Below are 22369 nucleotides of genomic sequence, written 5' to 3' on the forward strand. Positions count from 1 at the left end.
GGTTCCATCTGTCTGGTTTACTTGGACGATATTATAATTTTTTCGACATCTCTGCAAAAACATCTGACTGACATTAAACAAGTTTTTGATAGGCTCAGATCCGCTAACTTTAAATTACAAATTGCAAAATCTGACTTCCTTCGAAAAGAGGTTAATTTCCTAGGCCACATAGTGACTCAAGATGGTGTTAAACCTAATCCCAACAAAATAAAAGCCATTCAGGAGTTCCCCATCCCAAAAACCAGGAAACAAATTAAATCATTTCTAGGGCTCCTTGGGTATTATCGAAAATTCATTAGGGACTTTTGCATAACAAAGCCCCTAACACAGCAATTAAAAGGCACAAAAGCGGTAACCATTGATGAAGAATACTGTAAAGCCTTTGAGTTTTGTAAGACATTACTTTGCAACAATCCAATATTGGTTTACCCAAATTTCAACAAACCTTTTATATTAACCACTGATGCAAGCAATTATGCCATTGGCGCTGTTTTATCACAAAAATTAGCTGGAAATGACAAACCTATTTCTTATGCAAGTCGTACATTATCTGATGAAGAAACACGTTATTCTACGACAGAAAAAGAAATGCTTGCAGTTTACTGGGCAGTAAAACACTTTAGGCCTTACTTATTCGGAAAAAAATTTATCTTAGTCTCGGATCATAAGCCATTAACATGGAACACAGGGCCATTTTCCACCAACGATAAAGTTGCCCGTTGGAAATTGCAGTTATTGGAATACGAGTTTGAATTTCAATACAAAAAAGGCTCTCAAAACGTGGTTGCAGATGCACTTAGTCGTATCCGTTCCGAAACAGACATTAGCGTAAACCATATAGACGCAGAAATTTCTAATAACCTTTCAACCAACATCCCAACTATTGAAAAACCACTTAACGACTTTAACTTGCAGATTGTTTTAACTGAGGGCATTCCTGCTTCTTGTAAGGTTTCTACTCCCTTTAAAAATAAATTAAGGCAAACAATCACCGAACCCAGCTTTACCACAGATATTGTACTGGACATCTTAAAGAAAACATTAAAACCAAACAGGATATGCACAATTTACACATCAGACAACATTTTTAAGATAGTGCAAGATGTGTTTTCTAAAGAGTTTTCTCACAATAAACTTTTCAAATTGTTTAGGTGTACAACTTTCCTAAATGATATTACTAATACTACTGACCAAGAAAAATTGTCAATGATTATCACAATAATAACAATCACCGAGGTATTGATGAAACACTAATGCATCTTAAAGAAAAGTTTACTTTCCATATATGAAAAGTAAAATAGCACAGATAATAAAGAGTTGTGAAATTTGCCTCACACTTAAATATGATAGACAGCCACAAAAACCACCTTTTCAAGTACCACAAACTCCTTGCAAACCAATGGAAATAATTCATATAGATATATACACGATAAACAAAAACTATAACCTTACACTAATAGATAAGTTTTCAAAATTCGCATGTGCCTACCCTATACCCAACAGGACCTGCATAAACGTCGTCACTTCCATGAAACATTTTTTTAGTCTTTTTGGAATACCTAAAAAACTAATCTATGACCAAGGTGCAGAGTTTTCCGGCAGTATATTTAAAGACTTTTGCAATCAATATGACATCCAATGTCATGTAACATCCTTCCAACAGTCATCCAGCAACTCCCCGGTAGAACGACTACATTCAACACTTACCGAAATTTATAGAATAATCACCGAACTAAAAAAAAAAATACAAGCAGACAAATAAACACGAAGAAACTCTTTCTGAAACACTTCTAACCTACAATAACGCTATACATTCATCTACAAAACTCACACCTTTCGAACTTTTCACTGGACGCACTCATATTTTTGAACAAACTATTAAATACGACAATAATCACGAATATTTGCAAAAATTAAATTTCTTCCGATCAAAATTATACCAAGAGGTAAAAGAAATGTTACATAAAAATACCAAACACAATTTGGATAAACTTAATGTTGCTAGAAAATCTGCAACACTTGTATCCAATAATGATACCATATTTAGAAGGGAGAATCGTAGAAATAAGCTAACACCAAGATTCTCCAAACATAAAGTTTTACAAGATAATGGCAACACAATTATCACTACACACCCACAAAAAATACATAAATCTAAAATAAGGCGAACAACATAATAATAGGCAGTATAATTTTTAATTTTAATGTATACTATTCATAGTACTTAAGCATAGTATAAACAAAAGATGACATTTTATATTATACTTTATCTTTATTTTTGTGTTGTGTTGGTCTCACATCCTTTGAGTATGCTCAATCCACATAACAAATCAGTGGTATCCACCTGGACACCCTGTTTTTAATCATTTGCTTCATTTTGGGGAGGGAGGAGTTACCAACCCAACAACACACACAAACACATATTCAATAATTCTTTGTACACACATAAGCACACACAAAAACACTCAAACACACACAAACACATATTCAATAATTCTTTGTACACACATAAGCACACACAAAAACACTCAAACACACACACAATTATAAAATACCTACACATAAGCATTGTACTCTTTGTAAGAAGATACGAAACAAAGAAACCAAAAAACTTAGAAATAAAGACTCACTTCTGTTTTGGCATTTGAATGAAGAGGACGTTTTATTAATATCTTGACACCTACATATATACACCATCTAGCTCCCGATGGTAATTCGCGCACGTAATTGTATTTCTATTAGTATAAATGTGCATTAGTATTGGCAATATGTGTATCCGTATCTGTATCTGTGTCCGCGGCTATCATAAAACTCGCAAAGCTTTGTATTTTATTTATTGTTTGTTTTTGCAATGACAAAATCAAAAAGCCAACAAACAACTTATTTGTTGCTGCCGCTGCTGATACTCATACATTTTAAAAGCCACAGCAACTATTTATAAAATGCGCTTTCAGCTACCGCGCCGAATGTATCTGTATCTGTTTGGCTTGCCAGTATCTGTATCTGTAGCTGTAGCTGTCTATGTGCTTGTCATTGCCCGTGCGCGACTTGCAATGCCGGAAAGCAATAACAACAGCAGCAACAACAACAGCTACAAATTGTCGTATAACTTGTGACGCTCGCTGCCAATATGACGACAGTTACTCTGCTGGCCTGGGCGCAGTATCTGCTGGATACATTGCGAAAAACCTAGCTGAAATTTGAATCGCATTTGCATAGCAAGTGCGTCCAGCCAGCTGAGCTGAAACTCGACTTAGATCGCTCAGCGACGCAGACCTTCCTTAACGAAATCCTTTCCGACCTTCTGTCGACGCGCCCACACATAAATAATTCAGTTTTTGCTTTACGTTTATCTATGGTTTGCTTCTTTTTTTCGATATTTATTTTTGTATTTTTGTTTTTTGAGGTTTTGCTTGTAGCCAGGGCGCAGTGCATTCAACCGATCCGAACGGTTGATTCGGTTCATTCGCTTCTCAGCGTTCGTTCGCATTTGGCAAATATTTGCATTCTGAAATAACTACGCTCAGGTATTATTAACCGTAATTTCCAAGTGCCTCCGCTCTTGGCATACAAATTGTGTTTATTTGCTTATTTTTTTTTGGTTAAATATCTGTTTTTAATTCGCTGTATTATTATATTCGCATCCTTGTTTTGATTATTTGCATAAATTCAATCCATGGCCAAGTGGCCAAGCAGCAGGGGTCGATTGGTTTTCTAATTGGTTATTTAACCAGATTGATATATTTAGGTGTATCATCTATTTATCTATCTTGACTCACCTAGGTTCTATTTGGGTAGGTAGGCTTATGGCAAATGAAACATAATGATCACTAGTATTCATGTTTTTGTGATATCGATAAAAATCGATAACAATATGAATTCCTTATATAAGGCCAACAAATTAGTCTGAAAGGCTTTCGAAATGTTCACCTCCAACTGCAACAGTTATTTGTGTCTAGGGTATAGCCACGTCGCGCATGCTCGCCTAGATCATGGCAACTTGACTTTTTTTTTTTTATACGACAATGTCATTTATTTTGCGCTACCTTCTTTATGCTCTGCCTGCTGCATTCGTTCATATTATTTATTTAGCTCTATGCATTGTTTATATTTCCTGTTTTTTTCTGTGCTCTGCGCTTTTTCTTTCTTTATTGCTGTCCGCTCATCAAAAGCTGCTAAACGAGCGTCATCAGCATATTTTGAGAATCGCTTAACATATAAGCATCTAATGGATTAGCAATCCAGCCTGATAACTCGCCATCGCAACCACTTAGCCAAAGCGCTTAAAGTTTTTTATACCCAAATGTGAGTCAGCCTTAACAAATTATAAATAGGGATTCTGTTTGATAAAACGCGGCCTCGACGATCACGTCATCGTTTCACCTCTAGCTCTCTCTGCACTCTCTGCAATTCGGAATATTCGCTCAGAGTGCTTTACTTTTAGGTACTTAGTAAATGCTTCATTATGCCTTATTAAGCCGATTCCTAATCACATGAACTTTCGTTTTTTGATTGAAATCACATTGATTTATAGCGCGCGCTGTCAAGTCATATCTTTTCTTTTTTTGGTGACCGATAAATCGAAATTATTTTTGGTAAACGGGTTGCCGACTGCATTATGGGCTCTAGCCTTGACGTCCCGGACAATCGGTCACATCAAACAGCAAAAATATACCAAAGTACTCAAGCTGAAACACCTTCGCTGGCCACGCTGACCTTGCAGGCTGGCATGTTGCATGACTTTCAGCAAAAACATCGAATGTAGCACATTGAAGTAGCCACAAAGTGTTGGCCAGCCACTTAGACAGAACTCGAGTCGCAGTTTGAGTCGAGTCAACCTGTTCTCTTGGCCACTTCCTGCTCTGCATGTGGGCGCAACTTGTGCTGTTGTGCTTTGGCTTATTAATTTTTGTTTCTGTTCCTTCTCACATGATGAATGACTGCAGCAGCTATAAATATAGTCGCACACACACACACACACACACATATAGAGCCATCATCATCATGAAATAAGCTGAGCATAACAAATGCGTCGAAATATTTGCGACAGGTTGCAACAGCAACACAAAGTAACAAATAACAAAATATAATAACGACACGGCAACAACAAATTGTTAAAAATTATATAAAAAACAGCACAAAGCGAAAATGAAAATAAAAATAAAAAGCATCAACAAAAAGTCGAGTCAGTCAATATGCATGGCCTTGAAGATTTCACCGCAGCAAACAAAAATGTGAAAAAAAAAACAAACAACAAAAAATAATAATAATGAAACTAATTTGCCAAAATAAAAAAAAATAAAAAAATGAAAAATTAAAATAATATAATAATAAAAAAGATAAAATGGAGAAATGAGCTAGCGAAAAGTTATTGGGGGTCTTTATATATTTTTTATTTCTATTGAAACAGCTGGGGAGAATGATTAGCTGGCAATTTGCATTATGCCAAAGCCAAAACAAAGTGCAGAAGATAAGAATCAAATTCAAATTCAACTTTAAATAAACAGCAGCCAAATGAATTTGTTAACAACTTTTTGTGTGTGTGCAATTTATCACAAGATTATTTGTGCTTTTCGAGAAACTAGTTTTGTTTGTCCGACTGCTCAATAATGGCACAGTTCAAGAGGCTAATGGGTATTACATGCAAGGTATTTAGTATCTGGTTGTTAGCTGCGCCCGCTGCACGCTAGATGGCGTGTTGCGTTGATTTCGTTTGACAGTTTCATTTTAACGATTGCCTGGCTGGCCTCAACAGTTGTTAGGGCTGCTAGATCGAGATATACGATATACATATGTTATATATACATATATTTGATGCATATAAGTCATTCTATGCTCTCCCTCCCTCTCTCTCTCTCTCTCTCTCTCTCTCTCTCTCTCTCTCTCTCTCTCTCTCTCTCTCTAACGCTCATAGATCACTAATTAGACAAAAACTCTTTGCTTGACACCATCCACCCCCTCTCTCCCTCTCTCTCGCTCTTCCTCTCTTTCTCTACAAACTTTGCACTGCTTTTGGCCAGCGTTTCATAAACTGCACAAATACAACGGGAATTTCCTGTGCTTGATAATTGCTATTATAGACATTGTTATAACCCGTTGGCTGGTTTGACTCACTGACTAACTGACTAACTGACTAACCATTTTATAGCAGCCGCAGCAGCAACAACTACAATAGTCAATACTACAATATGATGGCTAGCATTATCATCGTTACACGGAACTTTTCAGAGTTTGCTTTCCGCTGTGGCTCTCCGCCTCTGACTCTGACTCTGATTCTGATTGTGGCTTTGGCTCTGGCGTCAAGCTGTCTGAGTCGAGCGTTGAGTGCATTTTCCACTCGCATGTATCATGTTTCACATTTTCATATTTGCGCACTTGCAGTTTGTGTTGAGCGAGCAACAATCGCAACGCACTCAACATTCGTAAGCCATAATTACTTTGACTATATTTTTTTTTCATTCACTTGGTTTTTTTTTGTTGACTCCAATTGCTAGTGTATTATTATTATTTTTTTTTTCTTGTGTAGGTGTTGCTGAGCCACGATCTGAACGGTAACAAACTCTTAAAGTCACATTACCTTCAATTAAAGCCCATTTCATGTTGCGCTCATAAATCATTTTAATAAGCAAACACAAATAATTACCAGGTGACATTTAAATGCCACAAACTTGTGTGTGTGTGTGTCACTTTGCGTGCATTTCCCACTTCAAAGGTGCAAATTATAGCGCAGAGGCACACAGCCTTAAACAAACACAAAGATATCAAATTATAAACAGCTGTTGAAATTGTGTTTATAGCAAAAGATATTTCGCAATATATATATATATATATATTATGTATTATGTAACACAAGAAATTCTTCACATTCTATTTATACATATTTCTGTACAGCATTTATGTTTCCATAGAGAAATTTCTATCTATATTCAGACGAAACGTGCCCTTTCTGCATTTCGGCAGCATTTCATGTTATTTCTCATCTCATCTCAGATTTGATTTGCTTTTTCCCTTTCACATTTCAATTGCATAGTTTTGGGCTGTGCTGCACACGAAAGGGCATCTGTCGTTCGTTGAGGCGGTTCGTTGCAACGCGTCAGTGAACCTTCGGTAAAAGTGTTTAAAATCTTACTCCGGGTCGCAGGTGGTTGCCGTTGCTAGTAATTGCACTTTGTGGTTAATTAAACGAACAAGAGCTGGGAAAGTTACAGCTGAGCTTGGCTGGGCATAGTGTGGCCTCTGCCTGCGCTTGGTGCTCGTTAGGCTTGCAAATCAGCTGGAATCAAGCTCTGCCACTAAGCTGTCCGTTTGATGGCCTCATCAGAGGTGTCGTTTTCAACAGGATATCACCGACAGACACACACACACAGATACACATGGGCATTTTTAATGCCCTCATCTATAACGAACCCAATTTCCGTCTCACAATCTGCTTTTGGCTTTTATGGTTCACAAAAGAGGCAAAAACACATAGTCGCCGGCAATTTCACAACACCGCTGACTAATGTAGAGCAGCATGTGCACCGCCCCGCCCCGCCCCGCTTCGCTTAACGCCCACCTACTTGGTAAGTTGATTGCAGTTCGCTGCTTATCGCATGGCCCAAAGGCGCGCACGTCACTCCAGAGAGTTTGGCAACCCAATCGAGTCGAGTTGAGTTGAGTTGAGTTGAGTCGCAAATCAAATCGTATAACAGAAATGAAAGACGGCTGCAAGAGCCAGTACATTCTTGACCAACATTTGAAGCAGCTGCTACGAGCAGAACAATTGTGGGCTAAATGATGTGGTTCACAGAGCTGAGATGTCGCTGCAACAGCTGCTGGCCAAAGGTGAGTGGAGGGGTGGGCGGGCGTTGAGGAGTTGCTGTTGCCTGAGATGCAATTATGCGCGTATTAAAGATACTGAAAGCCAAGCTATGAAAAGAGCGGCAAGAGCGTCGCGCTCTCTCTCTCTCTCTCTCTCTCTCTCTCTCTCTCTCTCTCTCTCTCTCTCTCTCTCTCTCTCTCTCTCTCTCTCTCTCTCTCTCTCTCTCTCTCTCTCTCTATCTCCCCTTGCAGAGTGTAGATTAAGTGTAGAGAGCTTGTCAAAAGGCGCACGCTGTCAATTTTATCCTTTAGCTGACCTTATTTATCTCCATGGTTACTTTTAGCGCGCTTTCAAGCCAGATCTGCCGGCCAAGTCTCTGGCCTATTGCCAACGGACATTTTGATGTGAGCCCAGCAGGTGAGGGTGACAAAAAAAAAGGCAGTCAGTGTTAAAAATAATAATAATAGTGACTGTCCAGCGGGTCGAAATGCTATAAATACCCAACAGAGTGGGCGTGGCAGAGCAAATGACCTGGAAATGTGGGCAACAGTCGGATGCATAAGCAACAATTCAGCCGGAAACTGTCGAGGCTCGAGTTTGAAAAGAAAAACAAGATATATAAATAGAATAAACATATGAATACACATATATTTTATATATGCTGATATGTATGTATATAATGTGTTTGGCATATTGTAATTCCCAAGTGGTTCAAGTGACAGGGTTTTCAATATGGCATTCCATCATTTCTAACGAGCCGTGACATTGACGCTGACTGCAAATGCGAATGTGCGGCTGCTGCTATTGGAATCAGCATATCATTTGTTATGTGTCATGATTATGCAACATTCGTGGCACAATTATCGCCGGCATTTGCATAAATAGACGGCAGCGACAGCTCACTGAATCGCAATCGGGCCGCAGAAAGGCGAGCCATGAAATGCAACTGGCTAGAGCAAACAAACAGACAGTCGAAAGAAGCTGGCAGACAAAGCGCAGAGTGATAGCCACAGAGAGAGAATGAGAGCAGGAGAGAAAGAGAGCGAGAGAGAGAGAGAGAGAGATAGTTTAAAGCCAACAGGAAGCTGAGCCAGTGGCACTGGCCAAACGCTGCGCCTGCGCGTTGCAAATGGCACTCAAAGGGACAGCGGTACGGATTTAGAGTGGACCCGTGTGGACAGAGTGGACCAAGCATAACCGGTTGACGGGCTGCCGACTGCCGACTGCCGACTGCTGCTGACTGCCGGCTGCTGGCTGCTGGCTGCTGCAGTGACAGCTGTTGATTGATGAATCCTACAGTAAAGGCCCCCGAGCGAGAGGCCTGGGGCGACTTGGGGTACGCTGTCAAAGCCATCAACTGGGTCTCTGCATTCGCTGTTCGCTCCTTCTTCTGCTTCTTCTTCTTCTGGTGCTTGTTCATTTTATTTGTGTTTTCTTTCTTTTTGTTGAAGAGGCGAAAATGTGGCTCGCTGTGATCGTTAACTAAAGTCCGTTCTTTGATGATGACGCAAGCCTCGGCGGCTGGACGCCGACTTTATGGCTGCGCTTCGGTAATAAACACTTCTAATTGTAATTAATGAGGCGATTGTTTAGGTTTTTATGTGTTGATTTTTCTGATTTACAGCCCAGTAGCCGCTGTCTTAGCCCAGCCCTTCCTGCAAATGGAGCATTGAACTGCAGCAGCAGCAGCAGCAGGAGCAGCGGCCTATTAAATAATGAACGGACTCTCATATGAGAGGGTAACTCGAATATATTTTCAAATTACATTCAACTGTTGCACAGTTTCAGTTGCTGCTGCTGTTGCTGTTGCTGCTGCAGTTTTTGTGCTCCTTCTGCCTTTGGCCTGCAGCAGATTTGAACGGTTAGACAAAGTTTTAGCCACAAAACGAAATGGCCAATAAGTTGCTCGACTTGCAGTGCAGACATGCTCTGGCCATCCTTTCAGCCAGGTTCCTATTCCGTTGACTTGTTGCTGTGCATTGAACTTGATTGCCATTTGCTGCCGCTGTCCATGCCCTTATACACCCAGCTCCCATGCATCCAGCTCACAGCTCACAGCTTACAGCTTACAGCTCCCAGCTCTCTCATGCTCCATGCCAGAACGTGGCTCTGTCTCCATCTCCGACTCCATCTCCGTCTCCGTCTGTTTGTCTGTCTGGGTCTCTGCTATCGTCGCAAATTTATCTTAAATGCTGCGTTTAGTTTGTGTTTTTCTTTGCGCTCTCTCGCGCGTCTCGTCTATTGGCAAACACTTTTCGGGCTGCAGAAATTAATGGCTCCAGGGCGCGCCTAATGATCCAGTTGAGGCCCCAACGTTGACTTCAAATGAAAATGTGAGCTGTGGCGGCTTTTATTTGCCCTAACCATGCCATGCCACGGATGCAAGCTCTGGCCAACAACAACAACCACAGCAACAAGAAATCACAATAATTGCATTGCTGACACGCCAGCCCAACGGCCAGCGGGCCGGGTCGGAACGGTGCGACGGCACCAAAACGGCCCAAATGTATTGCTGTTGTTTTTGTTGGCTTTTACTGTTGCTGCTGTTGACACGGCGCTTTGCATGTTGTATGCTCATGTGTTGGGCTCATAAATTGAGCGCTGCAGAAAAAGGTCAAGCGTTGAACATGTTTCGAAATTGTTAACAGTAGCTAAATAATTGTCTACTATTTTGTTTAACAGGGGCAAGTTTGCACGAGGGGGGAGCAGACGGGCCGAGCTACACACAGAATGCGACTTCATTTGATGCAAACACGAACCACGACATTCATGTGTTTGCCATCATATGCATAAAATATATAGATCTAGCCCGATAGCAAACAGCCAGAAACACAACTCAAATCAAATAGATTTCTGAAAAGCATATAAATACATCAATAATATAATATGAGCAGAGCTTGGGCAAAGCAAACTTTTTGATATTTGAAAGGGAAATAAAGATGAGAAAATATTTAGATAAATATGTAAAGCTGCTTGCGCTCTGCTGCTGTATGTTTGCCTCATAAAAGTTGATCTGCTTAAGTATAAACTAAAAGGTTAGAGGTTTAGCAAAGTTGCCAATTTTTAAAATTTATTAAAATATTAAAACTCAACATTTTTAATAATATATAAATTATAATCGTGAAATATTAAAATTAATAATATAAAAAATTTATAAAATATAAAGATACAATTACTACCGATCTCTGCTGGCTTAGTCTCTGAGCTAACTGTACAAGTATCTAAATATTTGATTGTCCATGCAATAGGGTGATAAATATTTACAGCATTTATGTAGTTTACATATTGTAACATGCTAAGGCTATCAGCTGCATAAGAGAGTTGCCAAGCTGAGCTCTGCTGCTGCTACAAATCACATGCAGTCAGAGCGAGCAACCATTGCTGAGCACTTGAGGCAACAGCAACAGCAGCAACAGCAGCAATTGCGTTTGTTGTGGCTGCTACTTTGTTTTGTCTTCGACTCTTTTGTCAACATTAACATACGTAAGTGTCAGTGTCAGTTGCATGTTGCTACCGTGAGCGCCCGTTGACGAAGAAGCAGCAGAAGGAGAAGCAGACAAAGAAATTGGCACGGCAGCAACATTGCCGCATGCGGCGAGCAAACGAGTTGGCTGAGTTGCAGGCCAAGAGTGCAATTGATTTATCGTGACAATGGCTGCTTTTACGAACTTTCGTATCGATGTGTAAAATTTAAATTTCGTGTCTCATAAAGAGCCGGACAATGGCAACAGCAGCAGCAACAGCAGCAGCAACAGCAGCAACAGCAGCAGCAACTCGTACCAATTGTAAATGAGACCAAAGTCGGTACACGATAATAATTGATTGCCCATTCGCCCAGGCAGATGTCAGCAACATGTTGCTGCAACAGCAACAGCAACGGCAGCAGCAACAGCATAAAGTGAATGCCCTCCGTGACGTCATGCGCGCAATTCCAGTTTCTCGCCTCGCTGCAATTATCAGGCAGTGCGAGAGAGTCGGGAATGGCGAGCAAAATACAAAATCCAGAAGAAATATGAATAGCAAAACAAAATGCATGAAATCAAAACAAAGCGAACGGGCAGCAAAGGCAGTGCAAAAAGAGAAAGAAAAAAATCAGCAAAACAAAACAATCAACACACATACATACAAACAAAAAGAAAACAGAGTGGAACGAACTCTGCTGCACTCTGTGCACAAGAGCAACTGTTGCAGCAGCAGCGGCAGCAGCAGCAGCAACTGTGGGAAAGGCAATGCGCCGGGTGTTGAAGTGGAACGCAGAGCAGGGCAGGGTACAGTGAACGGCAATGATAATGACGATGATGATGCTGATGATGATGATGGAGGAGCAGGAGAGAACGATGACTAAATGCAACAAGCAGCGACTTTGGACTTGCAGTCAGCGCTCGCATGTGCCACTAAATCCAGTTGATGAGCCAGTCCACGGCAAGTGGCAGCAGCAGCAGCAGCAGCAGCAGCAACTGCAACAGCAATATTGCTGGCATTATCAACTACAACATCGCTGTTTTCTCTCTTTGTATGTGTGTGTGTGTGGAAGTGGCACAAAAAGCAGCTGGCAAGAGGCTTGGCCATTGCCGTCGTCGTCGTTGTTGTAGTTGTTGTTGTTGCTGCCTGCCGCCGAGTGCCGCAGCACTCGCAAGTTGCTGTTGTTGTTGCAGTCTTACAAACATGTTGCTCACTGGCTCCGCGACATGATACTGAGGCGCAGATATTAAAACTGAAAAACAACAGCAACAGCCGCAGCCGCAGCCACAGCCACAGCCACAGCCAGAGCCACAGTCGTAGCCGTAGCAGGAGTTGGCTCTGGGTAAAACAAAACCAATGTTGGGCTAGGTCGCAGAACCTGAACGGCATCATTATTATCATCGGCTTTTGGCTCGGCTCGGCGCAATTTCAGTCTATTTCAATTGTCTTATTTTGAGAGCTTTTTTTGCAACCATTATATGTAGAATATACAATGTACTTAGCTTAACCCAAAAATATAAAAAATACTCTCGATCATATGCCGACATCTAACATATCCTTTCTCTCCTCATATTTCAGGTAAGCCTCGTGCAGAATTCTTGTTAATTATATAGCCAAAGTTAGCTTAGGCGTGGGTAAGTCTTACTAAATTTAGCCATGCTTGATCAGGCACGGCTACCTGGCTTACCTGGTCGATTTTCTACCTGGTTAAGCTGGCCGTAAGCTCAAGAGGAAACGAGGACTAGCCTGCCGACGGCCAGCAGCTGTTGGTGGTACGATCAAAGCAGCAGGCGACTGCCACATTAGTGCCCACAACAACCACAACAACAACCACCACTTAATGTTTAACAAGAACAAAGGCGCGTTACGCATTTTTAATTACCGACTTCGATGGCAACAATAGCAAAGGCAAAGGAAAATTGCTTTGGCGGCAATTAAGAAATGAAGCAAAGAATTCCAACTGCAATTGCAGTTGTAGCAGCAGCAGCGGCGGAGGCGGAGGCGGAGGCTGTTGCAACATGTGGGTGTGGCATGCGCCTTTTTCAGTTTTTAGGAGTCAATGCAAATGCTTGGCAATGTCAACGATGCAACATTGCATTGGCGATGCCAAAGCATTTCCTGCCGCACAACAACAACAACGACAACAACAACAACAACAAAACAGACCAGAGCCGAGCCCCAACCAGCAGCGCTGTAATTTATGCGCCTCTTGAACGCGCTTGCCAATTTCTTGCTCTTGTTTGCTTTTGTTTTTTGTTTGTTTCATTCCGAGAAGCAGCTCCCTGGCTACCGCCTCCTCCAGCCCTGCCCCCCAGCCACCGCCCACCTTAATCCCTGCATCCGCATGAAATTGCTGCCCCCGCCAACATTGAAGATTTCTTTATTACTTGGGCACGTTCGTTGACGCTGCCGTTTGCCGTTCGTTCGCTTGGGGTCGAGGCCGGTCATTAATATCCACGCATGCAGTTCAGCGCATCGACCCCTGTTAGCCCCAGTCCCTCCCCTACTCACACACACACACACAGACACACGCACACACCCACGCTCGCCTCTTCCAATCAGAATCAGCTGTATGCATAATGTTTGCTGATTCAGTCAACGCAAATGCTGCTGAGGATCCGCTGCGTCACTTCGTCACTTGTCCAGGTCAGTGCTGTGCTACGCCTTCGCTCGCTCTCTCTCTGACTCAGCCGCCTCTCTGTCTTTCTTTCCCTCTCTCACTCAGTCGAACGTGAGCTGATTTGGCAAGCGTTGGGTTAGTCAGAGGCTGCATTGCTTCTTCTGTTGTTGTTCCATGACTTATCAGTGTTGGTGCTATTGTTGCTGTTGTTGCTTTTGGGATGCGACAACAATCATGAATGCAGCATGATAATGATTTGGCCCAAATGCTGATAATGATGTTTGCTGTTGATCACACACACATACACAGTCGCGCTCATAAATATATGCACATATACAATACAGAATATACTTGATAAATATAGGTGGGTGGCTCGAAAAGTTCCTCATTTCTTCATCAGTTTTGTGTAGATCTTTGCCGGTTATTTAGACGGCTTGAGCAACCCTCGTTGCAATTTATGCACAAATTCGCGCTGTGTTATGGCAAAGCCGTGGTTGTCCCTCCGGAGTACAAAGCCGCCATTCTGTGCCAGGTCAGGTGCCGGTGCCGTAAAGAAGCTGCAGCAGCAGCAGCAACAGCAACAGCAGCGACTCATTGTTGTTGTTGTTGTTGTTTTGGTTGTCTTGGGGCCGGCCGGCCGGCATTATATCTCATTACAGGGATCAGCATAAACAAGCAGCGAGCATGCTGCAGCAGCAACAGCAACAACAATGGGGCAAGCAACGATCAAGCGATACATTTGGACAACATGCATTGCCCCAAAGAGCCGCAGACAGAGAGCGAGAGACAGCGACAGCCGGAGAGAGGGAGAGAAAGGGAGACACATAGAGGAGGGCAATTGAGTGCAATAGAGACGGAGCCAACGCGTGGCATCCTCTGCGTACGCTGCGAGGCAGTTGAACTCTGCTAGCAGCGCGTGAAGGTGGACATGACGAACTCGGACGCTAACCCGATCCCAGTCGCAGTCCCAGTCCCGCTTCCATTCCCATTCCCATTCCCGCTTCCAGTTCCCGTCGCTTGGCCGTGTCCAAGCGAGCAAAATTGAATTAGTTGTTTTTGCTGTGTGTTGAGGCAGGGCAGTGCCTGAAAGTTTCAACTGGGAACTGGGCTGCCTTTCATGCATCGCGATGCGTCATCATAATCATGTTCGTTCTGCGCAAAAAAAAAAAAGAGACCCATCAACACACATACACACACACACACACGCAGAGTTGAATCAAGCTGATTCCCAACTGAACGCAAAGCTGATCGATGCGCCTTGTTCAGGCGTTTTAATGATGCGTCAGAATATTGTTTACGCATCATTTTACATGTCGGCAAATGGGCTACGCAGCGCCCCGCGGCAGCTGCCTAAGCTATTGACTGACCAACAACAACAACACACACTTATGGCATGCATGAGTGTAGCTTTAGACCGCGGGGCACATCGCAAGAACTCGCAAACTATGAAATTATGAGTAGGCCGTACCCTGAGTCAACTTTATCGTGATGTGTACATTAAAGCACGAATTATACAGCGCTTGAAAAGACTATGAATATATATAACTATAAATGCATACAAAGAGAGGGGCAGAGAGAGAGAGAGAGAGAATGAGAGAGAGAAATCACAGCTCAACTGTTTCATTTTGTCAACTCGTTCGTTTAACCCAAATAATATTAACCCAATTAATATTAAATTTATTCAATATAAATTTCCATTTAAATTATATTTGCATTTCATTTTTGCTTTATGATTTCTGCTTCATATCGAAAGCTGTGTCCAGTTACTCTTGCTCTGAGATCTCTTTATTTTTCATAAATCCTTTTCCGATTGCCAATTGCAATTTTTTTGGCTTTGGCTTAATTTATGCAGCCAAATGAATTCATGGCGCATATTGTATATTGTCAATGCAACAGCCACGCCCCCCGTGTGGGCCGCTGCATAACCCGTTTTCCCATATCAGCTAAAATATTTACACATGCTCACAGTTTATGGCCAAAAAGAAAAGAAACAACAAAGAGCAAAAAAAAAAAAAAAACCCAGCAGAAAGAAAACGAGAAGCCCCATAGCTTGGCTGTGCTTGGGCTCCCCAAACATGGATGCAAAACAAAATTCAATAGAGTTTTTATGCATAAAATGTCCACCCCATGCACACACACACACGCGCACACACAGACAGGCAGTTAGAGTGTTGCCAATAGGGTTGCCATGGCGCCTGGCCTGGCCCGAACTGAACTGCAGTTTGTTTTAGCTTGTTTACATTTCTTAAGCCCCCGTTCGTTCGCTTGGCGTTTTGTGCTTATTCGCCTTTTATGCTGGGACTTGGGGCCGGCGCCTTTTCAGGCTTCTGCAGGCGTGTTGTCGCTAAAGTTGTCATAGCTCTGTCCTGACCCACGCTGCAGCCCGCTCCTGCCAAAGTCAAGTGCATACAGAGGCATTCGTTCTCTCGCCCTCTATCTCTCTCTCTCTCTCTCTCTCTCTCTCTTTCTCTCTCTCTCTCTCTCTGTCGTGCATGCAATGGCAGCGGCATAGGTGCAGGCATTGCATCTATTCCTTTGCACCGGTTGCGAGTTCAACGACACACAGGATAAGCAACAACATCCAGGCCTACCACAACAACAGCAACAACAGCAACTCCAGCAACAACAACAACAACAACAACCGGTGCAAACACTGCCAACAACACGAAGCGTAAACGTTGCAAAAAGGCTTTAAGCAAAAGGCAAAACTAAGCTCAAATCGAAAACAAAGGCACGACAACCAAGCAGAAGCATTGCAAATGGAAGAGGGATCTGCTGCTGGTCGAAGGGGCACGCAGACCGGAGCTGCCTCTACCATGCAGCACGTACATACTGCCAACTGCCTGCAACAGCAACAGCAACAACGCAAGCCCCAAAACCTGTGTTGAAGCAAGGGCATTTTCTTTACCTTTTTCCTTTTTCTTTTTTTTTTTTTAATTTTTTTTTTTTTTTTTTTTTTTTGGTTTTGGTCTCTTTTCTGGTCTTTGCCTCACACGTGAAAAAAGCACGAGCTGTGCCCCATCTCTGGCATTTAGCTGCGCTCCCCTCGAGCGGCCCTGCCTCCCATATTTTTGCTGTGCTCTGCACTGTATCCTGTTTGCCGGCCTGTGCCTCACGTTTTCAGTCCATATGTTTGAGTTTTTGAACTCAAGTGCATGGATTCAACCACAGTAGCACCCTCCCTCTCACTCTCTCTCCCTCTCACTCTCTCGCTCTGTAGGTGGGTTTATTCAATTGTTGTTTCAGGTGCGCTTTGATGCACTTTCTTGGCTAATTATGTAGGCAACACACAGCAGAGCTCCTTTTTGTCACAGGTGAGATTTTGTAATCAAACCTAGACAAAGCCAGGAACATTGTGCTGTGGCATTTCGCAGTCGCAATCGATCGAAACAAAAGCCATATTCATACTTCAGTAGTGTCCGCAATGGGAGGCCTCTAAATAATATATCAATTGTGGGCCGGCCATTAGCTTGAGAGACATGGCATTTGCTATGCGCTTTGAAATTTGCCTAACAAAACAATTACAAAAGGTTAAAGAAGTGCATAGAGCTGAGGAGCAGTAGGAGCAGTAGGAGCGGCAGGAACCGGTGAGCAGGCGGTGCTGTAGGTTCAACGAGGAACGGATAACGGCTTGGGGGTGGAGGTAGGCCGTTGGCAAGCAACAGCATAAACCGGAAATCCTTTCCAACTCGCATATGGCACGCAAAAAGCAAAGGCATTGCTGAATGGGTGGTTCGCTTGGCTTCGAGGTGGTTCGAGGTGGTTCGGGTAGTTGTCGGCTGTCGGTGCCATGGAAAATTGCCGCTTTTAATATTAGCTCTTATTTGCAATTGTTGCTGTGTTGCCAGTGTTGCTAGTGTTTGTATTTGCGTTTGTGTTTGTGTGCTGTGCTGGCGTTGTAATAATGCCGTGCACATGTAATAGGAGCCAGGTGCCAGTGCGCCGAGTCGCCTACATGATATTTATATATTCCCCATCGCTGCAATCATTTCAAACAGCAATCGCCCTACCAAGTCAAGCCAAGCCAAGCTGAATGCCCCCCCTCCCAGCACCCCCGCCCCTGCTACCCGCTGCTGTCATCTGCTGCAATTTGTAGGCTGTTATTAACCGACATCGCTCGATACGGCTTTTCAAATTTTAATGGCATGACACAAAGCAATGTTGAGCCAATTTATCCATACGCCAAGCGCGACTCGTTCCGACTATTTATTATTTTTGTGCATTCGCATTGCCACAAGTTTGTATTTGTTGTTTTAATAACATATTAGAAACATTTCATGCGCCTGTATTGGTGAGCTTTCCCAACTCCAGCCCAAGGCACTGCGCAGCAAACAAAAGCTTTTGCGTCTGTGTGTGACTCATGCGTGTGAAAGCTGTTTGCGAAATTGAAGAGAAAGATCGTCAGCCAATGGACTTCATTATCAGATATTGACACACACTTTCGATACTGCGTTTTATTGAATCAAATGTATATAATTAGTTGAAGGAACTTTGAGGCCATAAGCCATGTCATTAAGCAGGCGTCGTCATATCTATCGGTGGTGTTGGAGCCCTAAGACAAAGGGGTGCATAACCAGACTTGTTGGCAGCAACAACAGCAACAGCAACCGTCAACTGAAGTTGGTAAACAGTAAACACTGTCAACGGTAAAACGGTAAAACTGTAAACAGTTTCTTTATACTTTGCTCGCTCAGTTTTTTTACGTTTTATGATGCAAATTGAATGTGTGCGGCTATCTTATCGCAGCGATATGCCGTAAAATAGATGTTTTTATTTTATAGCCGTACAGCCACATTTCAAAAGCAAAACGCGCACTTGACAAAACGATATTTCTATACACACATGCATGTATATATGTATATACGGGTTATATATGTATGTAGTCATGCCCTGTTGTGAGACTGCAAGTGAGTTCATTGTCATCAAGGTCGTGCGAATGCGACTGCGACTGCGACTGCGACTGCGACTCGTCAGTTAAGTGTTAAAAAATAAATATAAATACATACAAACACATAGTCTATATATGTATATGTATAGAACAGATTATAGATTGATATTTGGCACTGCACTGGTATTAGTGGCCGGCCTTGAGATAGAGGCGCGTGCTGACTGATAAGACAAACACTGAAATTTTGAACCGCTCAACACGACTTACAAATATTTCCGAGTTCAATGAACTCGACGGCAAATTGCAGATTGCATTTTATTGTAGTTAAGTGCGCTAATATGTTAATTAAATTTAGTTTCATTAAAAAAGCATATCAACTGTTGCGAATTGCGGTTGTTGTTGTTATTGTTGTCAAAAGTCAATGCACTGACAGCCGAGGAAATGGATTCGCAACAGCGAGAGAGAGAGAGGGAGAGAGAGAGAGAGCGCTCCGAGTGAGTAAGTGAGCGAAAATCGCCGCAATTGAAACCAAAATGCAACAACAACAACAACAATAACAAGAGCGATCAATGTGCAACATGGCTGAAGAGCGCTTCGTCTCTATGAGCAATCGCATATCGAAAGAGAAGAGACTTTGACTCCAGCTTTCAGATTCGCTGAGCAAAGATCAGTCACAGCTCGTTGCTTAGTCACGTTTTCGGAGCGTATGCGAAGTCGCTTCAATCAAATATACAAATCAAAGCCGTAATCAGAATTAAAATCGGAATCAAATGTCAATTAACAAAGCAAATGACGCATTGCATTGCATTAAGGCAGAACTAAAGAAATTTCTTATAGACTGCAGCTCGGATATTGCGATTCGTATTATGTGAGCGCTAAGCCGTGCACAATTGAATGCCCTAAGCCGTTAGCCACAATGACCTTCGCAGTCTAGACGTATTTGACAATTTTACATACCTAAATACAAACATCAAACAACACGAACAGACACACACAGACACACACACACACCAGCACACACATAGACATAAATATTATAAAAAAGCGAACTTATTGAGTTTATTCAACTCGGGATGCGAACTCGGCGAATGCTACCCCAGAGCCCTGGCCCAATGGCCACAACATTGGCACAGTCAAGAGGCTGGCAACAGCAGAGAGCGAGAGGGAGAGGGAGAGGGAGAAAGGGCGCTGTGTGCGAGCGAGCGAGCGAAATGCCCTAATGAAATTTACTGCCACACGCTTTTCCAGCAGCCGAAAAGTGTAGAAGCAAAAACTTTTCACCCAGGCTGCCATTTTTATGGCTAAGCGGCAATTAGTGTTGGCCAGATAAGCGAATGAGCCATAAAAAAGGAAACTAGGGCGCTAAAAAGGCACTATGTTTAAATGAATTAAAAGATATTGGCTTTGCGCTCTCTTGCTCTAGACAGCGGCTAAAATGTGAAAGCTTTAACTCATCTTTAATCCAAAGCTTTAATCCAATCCCATTTCCTAATGTTATTCAATTAAGCAGTGCTTGAAGCGCAAAACTTTTTTGATCTGCGGCAATCCTTTCCAATTGGGAGACATTACAGTGCCTGGCTAATGTCTATCCACCTAGTCGTCGTTTCGGTATCTGTCTCCTTTTACCTCTCTCTCTCTCTCTCTCTCTCTCTCTCTCTCTCTCTCTCTCTCTATTCTTTATGATTAAACATTTAACTTTTTGCGCTCGATGCGTGCCAACGACACAATAAAATGCCAAAAGGCAGCCAAACAAGTCCAAAGCGCAAAATATCCTTGAAACGGGGCATTCGCACGCACACGATGCGATACGATGCGATGCGCTGCGCTGCGACGCGACTTTGGCTGCCAAAAACACAGACGACGACGACGACGACGACGACGACGACGACGACGCCAACGCAGCTCTTGCCTGCCTCAGAGCCATAAAATCCCCACGACAATGGCAACAACAACAACAACTACTACAGTAAGGCAAAAGAAAAACAAAATGTGGCCAAAAGCTGTTCGTAGAAGCCGGCCAGGGGGGAATGGCCAACAATAAGTGCGTGAGGCTCTCGAGCAATGACTCCTTATACGCAGCTGCCTCTCAGCGCTTACCTCCTCCGCTCTGCTTGCTGACTGCTGCCTGTGCCTCCTGCCTCCTGCCTCCTGTATTCCACTCATGGCAAATAAGTATCTCTTACCGGCGCACCACCCGAATCAGCAGCCTCCAAATGGCCAGTGTCAATGGCATTCAAGCTGTGCGGAGAGCCCAGGCACAGGCCGTAGCCGTGTAAAAGGTTATTGGACCATCATCATCAACATCATCATCATCATCATCGTCATTGTAGTTGCCTCGGCTGGCGCTGCTGCTGCTGCTGCCGCTGTCGCTGTCGCTGCTGTGCCATATTTTTAGCCTACTTTGCGGCGCAGGATGCCGGCTGAATGGGTTTCGACTTTTCAACTGTGCGTGCAGCTGTGTGTGTGTACATCCTGTGTGCGTGTGTGTGTGTGTGCGTGGGTAGAGTATATTTAAAGGTCAATTATCTCAGCGCACGTTTAGTCGCGCCATTCAGCTGGCCAGGCCAAGCCAGCCAGCCATTCATCCATCAAGTCTGACAGCCGCACGCTGTGACGCCCACGAATATGCAACAGTCTGCTAATGATGACTAATTTTGCGCAGTGCAATCAGCGTCAAATGTCTTTAATAACAATTAAAACGAAGCGCAAAAAAAAGCCAAGGAGACGGTGAGCAGATATGAAATTTAAACAAAGGCGGCCAAATCAGACTTTAATCAAAAGTTGAAGCCTTTGCACCGTTAAGTCATTCAACTTTTGATTAATTGCGCGTGCATGACAAATTGCTGGCTGCTGCTGCACGCGTCCAGCCGGCAGCTAGCCGTAAATTGTTTTTCACAAAGAGGGGGATTTTTTAATTTGTCCCAAGCGATGTTTTTGCTAATTAACCAAAATTTATTGTCGACTCATGACTTTGAGACAATTCGCTCTCTCTCTCTCTCGCTCTCACTCACAGAGTTGCTCTATCTCTCGTATCTCTCGCATTTACTGAATTTAAGTCATTCATTCATTTTGTGAACATAGTCAATTAAAAGGTTTTTCCACGAAACCCACAAGAAATAGTGGTAAAACCCAATGTGCTCAGCGACATGCAAGGCTGTTGCGGCCTTTACAGGGTGTCTGTAATTGTGCTCAATTAACGTGGCAATTAGACGAAATGCAAAACAAGTCGCTCAGAAATCATGTCAATGTCTGGCATTTGCTGTAAATGAGAGTCGACATGAAATGTCCAAAGAAGTCAAGATGTGAGCTGAAGCAGGCTTAAGCAAGGCTCAAAGGCCTGCTCGACTGGTTAGCTACCCTGATCCTTTACAGTTGCTCCGCTGCTATGTAGGGCATTAGCTAAAGCCTATCGCTGGGGCGAATCACTGTGTGCCATGCATATTTATAGGCACAATATGCCAATTGGTTTGCGCACGAAAGTCGGCAAACTATTTGACCCCGACATGGTAAACTTGGGAACGAGGCTATCTCTCAGCCACATGCCACATGCAACACACACACACACACACACACACACACACACACACACACAGACACA

At 43.0% G+C, this 22369-nt stretch overlaps 1 protein-coding gene across 4 annotated transcripts in view; it reads left to right on the top strand.

The window, feature by feature from the left end:
• LOC6575222 (zinc finger protein 395) overlaps positions 1-22369 on the top strand; it is a 157838-nt gene that overhangs the window by 116990 nt on the left and 18479 nt on the right. The window contains exon 5 of one of the 4 annotated variants that reach the window (XM_044008073.1): positions 12842-12883. The exons of 2 other annotated variants lie outside the window; for them this stretch is intronic. In XM_044008073.1, coding sequence (XP_043864008.1) covers positions 12842-12868 — 27 coding nt within the window. In that variant the 3' untranslated portion in view covers positions 12869-12883. Of the gene's footprint in view, positions 1-7758; positions 7825-12841; positions 12884-22369 lie in introns of those variants that run through there. One more of the 4 variants, XM_044008072.1, reaches the window with a different exon arrangement.

This window comes from Drosophila mojavensis, unplaced genomic scaffold (genome assembly GCF_018153725.1).
Source record: "Drosophila mojavensis isolate 15081-1352.22 unplaced genomic scaffold, ASM1815372v1 contig_231, whole genome shotgun sequence".
NCBI classification, from domain to species: domain Eukaryota; kingdom Metazoa; phylum Arthropoda; class Insecta; order Diptera; family Drosophilidae; genus Drosophila; species Drosophila mojavensis.